Source organism: Solanum stenotomum, chromosome 12 (genome assembly GCF_019186545.1).
Source record: "Solanum stenotomum isolate F172 chromosome 12, ASM1918654v1, whole genome shotgun sequence".
NCBI lineage: Eukaryota > Viridiplantae > Streptophyta > Magnoliopsida > Solanales > Solanaceae > Solanum > Solanum stenotomum.
This window is the reverse complement of record NC_064293.1, coordinates 31,986,364-31,994,271: the sequence shown is the minus strand read 5'-3', so window position 1 is coordinate 31,994,271 and position 7,908 is coordinate 31,986,364. Positions and strand designations below refer to the sequence as shown.

General features: G+C 30.4%; 1 protein-coding gene across 1 annotated transcript; it reads right to left on the bottom strand.

The window, feature by feature from the left end:
- Positions 1–7,036: 7,036 nt before the first annotated feature.
- Positions 7,037–7,596, bottom strand: LOC125847078 (transcription factor PAR1-like). The gene has a single exon (XM_049526787.1). The coding sequence runs from the start codon at positions 7,567–7,569 to the stop codon at positions 7,246–7,248; it is 324 nt and encodes a 107-aa protein (XP_049382744.1). The 5' UTR covers positions 7,570–7,596; the 3' UTR covers positions 7,037–7,245.
- Between the last annotated feature and the right edge of the window lie 312 nt (positions 7,597–7,908).

The window sequence follows — 7,908 nt, the reverse complement described above, 5'->3', positions numbered from 1 at the left end:
ATAAAAGGTTCAAAGTTTTTGGAATAGCCATCTTTAAGGTCTTTGTGTTTTCTTAACCCAGAAGTATAAGAGGTTAGGAGAAATAAATCATGTATTATATATGGTACTATTTAGGAAAAATTATCTAAATATACAATTTATTTTGTCATATTTTCTAGAATTCTCTACCATTTGAAAAAATTACAAAAATCACTATTTTCCTCACTCTCTCCTATTCTCAGATACATCACTCTTACGCAATGTATCAGGATAGGTGTGTCTTGTATCAACAAAGGTAATGTATCGAAAAGTGATGTATCGAGACGTTGAGGATGTATTGGGACAGATGTGTCTTGTATCAACAAAGGTAATGTATCGGAAAGCGATGTATCGGGACATTGAGGATGTATCGGGACATGTGTGTCTTGTATCAACAAAGGTAATGTATTGGAATGCGATGTATAGGGACGTTGAGTGATGTATCCGGAATCTTTATTAAATTTTAAGGGATTTTTGTAATTTGGAAAAGAATATGGATAGGATGTAATTTACATCAGCTCTTAATACTATGAGATTTGTGTAATTCTTACTTATTTAATATTATATTTGGTAGAAATTTTGGGTCGATGTATAATTAATCCATGGATTAGTTATATACCCTATATAGTATTATATGAATGTATAACTAATACCTTCTATATTGTGGTATTAGTATTTTCTTTATTTTATGTTTTATATTTGTACTACTAAATTTATTTAAATAAATTAGCTTACAAATTTTATTATTTAGAGAGAGTTGTTTGTTGCTAAATAAATTCAATACAAATCAATACAATATTTGAAATGTGAGTTATTTAATATTTACTAATTGAAAAGGGCAAATATATCACCATATGTTTGTGATCTTAATTGAATGTATTATTTGTCTATATATATATATATGGTTTTCTAATTATTGAAAAAACAAATATATCTAGGAACATTTCCTTAGGTGTTGCAAGGACGGTCATAAACCTTAAATTGCTCGAGTTTGTAAAATCTTACAAAGGCATATCGTAGTTTTTCTCTCTCTTGACCAAGGTATTTTCCACATTAAAATACTTGTATTGATTTTATTTATTCCGTAATTTATCTTCTTGGGTAGTTGCTAAAAAAAACCCGTTTCTTCACGTGCTTAGGTCACATCCAAACTAGTCCTAAAAGATATTTACCAAATCAATCATATTCTTTGGAATTACTTATTATGTTGGGAAAATGCTTTAATTAATTACTTGTGTCCAGTTCATGCACCAAGTAATTAAGGTTGCTCAATTGACCTTTAATTCTGAAAAGATAATTAAGTGTAGGGTCAATTTGTGTGAAAGATAATCCTTTTGCTTTAATTTATGTTTCACTTATTATGTACCTATTTAATTTGGGGCCTCGCATTATATTAAGACAAACAAAGCAACACATATTAGAGGAAAGAACTAATATTTCTGTCTCCATTTACTTTATAATTAGTACTCACTTTATGATTGTTCCAATAATTGTCTGAATAACAGCGATCACCTTTAATAAGAATTTAACCTAATGTTTTTTCATATAATCTTTTGAATGTTGATGTGTGATATATATGTTTCAGACCCACTTTTTATGTGCTTTAGTCAATGGACACACTGTAGATGAAATGAACATGTTGAATATTGAAATAATATCAAATAGTGGATTATCATAATGGAGATATTAAATAGTTTTAGAAATATACATTTCATTCATTGTTGTTCAATTGTGTTATGGTAGATTTGTTTGGTGCAGAGGAAAATAGTTTTTTAATTTTCTCATGTTTCGTTGGTCAAAATTTTCAAAAAATATTTTTTCTAGAAAAACAAGTTTCTTTAATTTTTTTTTGAAAGAAATGACTTTTCTATAGTGCAAGTAGGAAAAACAAGTTCCACAAATAACATTTCAAACTATTTTTCTCACCTTTCAACACACGTCATCTTCACCCCAGTCCCCACTCTGTAACTCCATCCCCACACTTACTTTTTTGAAGAATGATTCCAAAAACACATTTTTTCATGAAAAATATTTTTCTTTATGTCGAGCACACTTCTAATGTTGATTATCTTGTTTTCGAAAGAAAATAAAATAAGGAAATTGCAAAGTTCCTTATGTTGCGTTGAATGGTCACTCATTTCATAGTAATTAGCCCAAAGTTTCTCAATTTTTATTTGGTCTTTCAAAAGTATCTCATCATCCAACTTTGTCTAGTTATTTAACTTCATAATCATTCAATTTAACTTTCATGGAATTTTAACTTGAACCAATACCCTTTTAAATGACGTGTCAGCTTTAAATTTTTAGAAAAAAAAATTAAAAATTAAATCAGTAGTTAGATTTATTTAGAACATAACTCACTTAAAATAAGTTGACTGTATAAGAGATGCCTTTACTAACATTCAACTAAAAGAATACGATGGTTATATGTTATTAATAACAACGTAACTCTAATATTTAAAATGTTAGAAATTGAAGAATCATCATATTCTCTTAGTTAAATACTTAAATATTTTATTATGAGACACTTTTATATAGTCAACCCATTTCAAATGAATTGGGATAAGAATTACTCAATTTCCTTATACACGATAAATCATTAATTCATTAAGAATAGTTAAATATAAATATTTATATCCTTATATGTAGTTCCAAAAGTAATATTAATTGTTGTGTGCATGTTTGGTGAGAATACTTTTATGTACGTTGCCAATTTATTTTCTTTATAATATAATGTTGCCATATTGTTGGTACTCGTTTAGAAAATATTATTGTTGTGTTTGAAACAATTTCTTGATTAGTATTTATTACTATAAATAAAATGGTGTATTAAATAGTTTTCTTAACTATATAGGCACTGTCTTCATCCTTTTATAATACTACGTGTTCTTATCTGGCATAGAAAATTATGAATTTAAGTCATATTCTGACCATATTTGCTATACATAAGCAGATTCAAAAGTGAGCATTTTGGATTTGAGAGAAGTAGTGAAAACAATATTAAATTAGGCGTGAATTATTAGTTTTATCTTTAAATTATTGACAACCTTAAAAACACACATTACTTGATTAACTGAATTTAAATACACCCCCAATCTTGTAATATAAGTGAAATATGCCTCTAAATTCTCGCCAAGTTTAGGTTGTTTTCAACAATTTTCTCGACTTTTTATTAAAAGCTTCATGCTCCTATATAAGAGTTTGAAACCACTTGTTATTTCATGTGACAGATCAGAGGTGTATCTAAGTTTAGTTAGTCAATTAGAGGAGTGTTTTTAAGGTTATTAATAGTTTGAAGACTAAACTAATAATTTATATTAAATTCAGGAGTATTTTCAATAAAAAAAATAATTTGATTGACATTATTGATTAACCGATAAGTCGACAAATAACTATTAAATTCAAATCCAACCAATCGATATCAGATAAGCATTCCTAATTAAGGCAAAGTTAAATAATGTTGGAAATAATAGTTCAGAGTAGGAATCCTAAGTTGTTTAGGATTTGTTATTTATGATATTTACTTATTTATGTTTGATTAAAATTTGTTAGTTAGAGTAGTTCCTACTCCTAGTTTAATTTGATTTTTACCTTTATAAATAGAGATGTTACTAATTATTTTCAATATACAGAAAATACAGAAATACACACAGAACATACACAAAAACATATAGAACTTTTGAGTTTATAAATAAAATATTTTGCTTCAAATAACTTTCGAAAAATAAAATAAAGTAACTTTAATAACTACTTATTATAAATTGAGTGACCGTTCAAACATTCGACTCTCATGATAGACACCTTATGGCATACTTTAGGGGGCCACCGATGGGTTAGGCCTATATATTGACTGATTGTTAAAAAAGTGTTAAAATGACACAATGTTGTATGACACCTTAACTAAGTTTTGTTCATTTTAAACACCTCATGTTATACTACATTGTGTCATTTTAACACTTTTTTAACAATCAGTCAAATATGTATGGTATGTGTAACACACTCGTTATTACGTGGCAAAGGAGCAAATTAAATAAAAATATGTGGCATATATATTAAAAATAATTTTTAAATAATGATATTTTAGTAGAATGAAGAAGTAGCCAGTGACTAAATGACATGTGAAATTTTTTACACAAAAAAATTAAAATTAAAAAATAACCCAAACCCACCAAGGTCATCTTCTCCCCCACCCACCCATAGCTTCTTCTCCGGCTATTCCCCCACCCACCCAACGCCTTCTCCACCTCCGCCCACCCTAACCCCAACCCTTTCCCCACTCACATCGTCTTCTCCACCCCTCTCCCACCTCACCCATCGTCGTTTTCAAGATTCTCCGCTGCCCTTCTTCTTTGCGACATCATGAATCGTGGCCCTTCTAATGGGTTGAAATTTTTTTGTTTGTGAAATCTCTTCGTGTTGAAATTCGTTCGTTTTTTGTTTGTAACATCGTCAAAACTATTTCTCCATGGAAGGAGTTCAAAGTTTTGAGAGATGGTGGCTGAAAAATGAGGAAGAAAATGAAAAAATAAAAATAAAAATGATTAAATGAGCCTTTCACGTGCTGGTATTAAGTGTATTACACTCACTATGCCATGTCAGTAAAAAGTGTCAAGATGACACAACGGGGCATGACATGAGGTGTCTAAAATGAACAAAGCTTAGTTAAGGTGTCTAAGTAAAAATTGGTGTCAACTTTAGAAGGCTATCGATGGGTTAGACCCTCATAAATAGGGACATGATGCACATGTGGGAATTAGTAGTGGTAGTACTTGTTGTCACAGCCATTGATAACAAAGCATGTGACACCATAACATCAATCCCATTATATTCCCCTCTCATATATATCTCATGTGAAATCACTCACAATCACACAAACACCCCATCTCCACACCTCTGCAACTGAGTGAACTCTGATTGTCAGATAAGACATTCTATACATTCTATACTTGTGTATATTCGTTTAATTTTATATAAGTTTAAATATTTATTTGTACATATTTAAAGTTTGAGAGCATAAATATCAGTTAAAACCAAGTTAAAAGACATATTTATGTATTATATTGATCTAAGTTCACATGACGTTCAAAATACATCATGCGAGTCTTAAACTTGCTTTTACTTAAAAGTTCAAACATCTCTCCCCTTTTTAATGATGTGAGATTTGCATCAATTTTGTTTACCACTAAGTTTCTTCCTGTTGTTGATCAAAGGTTGACAGCGGAGTAATTCTAAACTTACTTATGATAGTATTCTCTTTGGTCTAGACCTACACGATATATAAAATTCAACTTAAAATCTAAAATTTATTTACTTAGATACTCATATCTCTCACGAGTCACGTATTGGCATTTGTATATTACATAACCTTTTATTAAAGAATAGGATTAGTGACTTGAGGAAAAGGCAAATTACTGCTACGATATACCCCATGTACTAGCAGTTATATAAAACAAATTCATACTTTAAAGTGAGTTGTAATTTAAAAATCAGTAATAAGCTAAGTATTAAGCATGATCGTTTTTGTGTGTTTTTGTCTATTGTTTTACAACTATTTTGTGGTTGCACTAAGGGATCGATACTCAAGATAAGATGGGATATGTATTCTGAAATTAACTTTGAGATTAAATTTATACGCGAGATAAGGTGGGATATATATCCCAAAATTAACTCTAAGATTAGATTTATATTACGTTGATGATATAAACTATTAAAAGATAGTATAATTTATGTTTAGTGATCAAACTGTTTTGAAATACGTTTACTCAAAAAAAAAAAAACTAAATTTCTTTAAAATGATGCAACTTACTTTACTAATAAAAATAGAGAAACGGTCTTGTAAATAAGATTTCAATTTTATTGTCTCTTCTCCATCCATCCAACCATCTCTACCCCCACTCATTGACAATTTCACCGCCACCGACCCCGCCCTTATAATATTTTGTTAGATTACATATTAATGCTTTTGAAATAATATTTATTTATTTACTTGCCAAATAAAAAAATAAGTTAACAATTCACTTATTTTTTAGGAAAACATTTTCCAACTACAGAGCAAAATAAGAAATTTTATTTTTCCAAGAATGAAAAATATATTAAATAAAAGAAATTAAAAAAATTCCTTCATTTCCATGGTTACTTTACTTCTTAAATGGTGAGAAACGAGATATTTTCCTATAAGCTAGCTTGAAACCTTTCGCTCGAATTCGAAGAATTCTTCAATTTCGATTGACTATATAATCAACATTACTAGAATTACAAATGATATTCACTTTTCAATTTGGATCTTCACCAGTATTTTCAATAGGTAGCAAAACATATTCTAAAGCCGCTTGGTTGTCGGTTGAGAGCAACTTTTTTTTTTTGATTTGCACCGGGTGTCCGAGTCTCTTTGAGCCCCGACTAATCCCGGGGGTGCACAGGCCCTCGGCAAGGAGTTTCCCGCAAGTGCACCATGGTTAATTCAGGTTTTACCCAATCCGATGACCCTCAGAAATTGTTTGCACCTAGTGGGTTTCGAACTTGAGACCTTGAAAGGGAGCAAACCCCAAGGCTCAAGTCAATTGCCAGCAGGCCAACCCCTGAGGTTGAGAGCAACTTATCTTGAGATTAATTATTTCAAGATAAGTTATTCTGAACAACTTATTTCACCATGTATATGAGATAACTTATTTCACCATGTATATGAGATAACTTATTTCATTATTAAAATATAAATAGTGGAATAAATATAATTGTATGACTGTCTTTTTTTTTTGTTTTTCATTCGATGTTCGAAGTCCACATTGAAGCTCTGATTAAATTCAGATCACGCTTTGTAGGGCCCATTCAAGGATGACGCTTCAACAAGATTTTCTCCATACTCAGGACTTGAACTCGACACCTCTAATTAAAGGTGAAACACTCTCACCGTAGCTCTAGCCAAAGGCGAAATAAAATAATCCTACCTTATATCCAGACTCCCAAAAGTAAAATGGGAGAATTAAACTGTTCAAGCATGAAAGGAAACAATGAAAAAGAGTTGTTTAAAGCATAATATATAGTTCATCTGAATGAAATATTCCCATTAGGGACATTACAGAAATATACGCTCAGCAGCGCTTAAACTCAGATTCAAAGAAATGTAAAACTCTACCATAACTCACCTTCAATTGAGAACCTAACTACTAAGAATAAAAATTATAAGAAGAAAAAGAGAGCAATGTTTGATTAGGAAATAATTACTACTAACTATACAGCATTAATATGTTGAGACTGACCAGATGCATCGTCACAAAAATCGAGCAGTTTCTGTAAAACGAAGATTTGAGTTCTGAGAAGAACAATATAACCAGCTGTTTCTTCGAACAACTGATCTGCTTTTAATTCGCCATTGTTGACTGGGAGAAGTTGCTTCAGAGCTTCCAATTTTTCCGATATTGAAATGGAATTATCGTCGCCGGCGGCATTGGTACTGTTGTTATCTACTCCATTTTTTGGTCGTTTTTCATTGGAAGAATTTCTTCTCGATCTTCTCAGCCGCAAGCTACTCGAGTTTTTTGGCCGTGAACCCATTTGGAGCCGAGAAAAATGGATTTTCTGTTGAACGGAACTGGTGGTGTTAAATTGCTACTTATAGCCAAATAGAACGGTGAGTTTTGGGATTTGCCACTTGTTTATGCATTAATTACAATAACGCCATCACAAGGTACTCCATTAACTACTATCATGAGAAGAATTTCCATGTATAATAAAAGTTTTTTTATAGTAAGTATTTAATATCTGAATTTTAGTTTTAAAATATTAAGTTAATTAAATTGAATATAATTTCAAAATAAGTTGTATTGTCTCTTGAATTTTTTTTTAAAAAAAGTAACGTATATTTTTGGATGAAGGAAGAATTTCGTAAGTCTC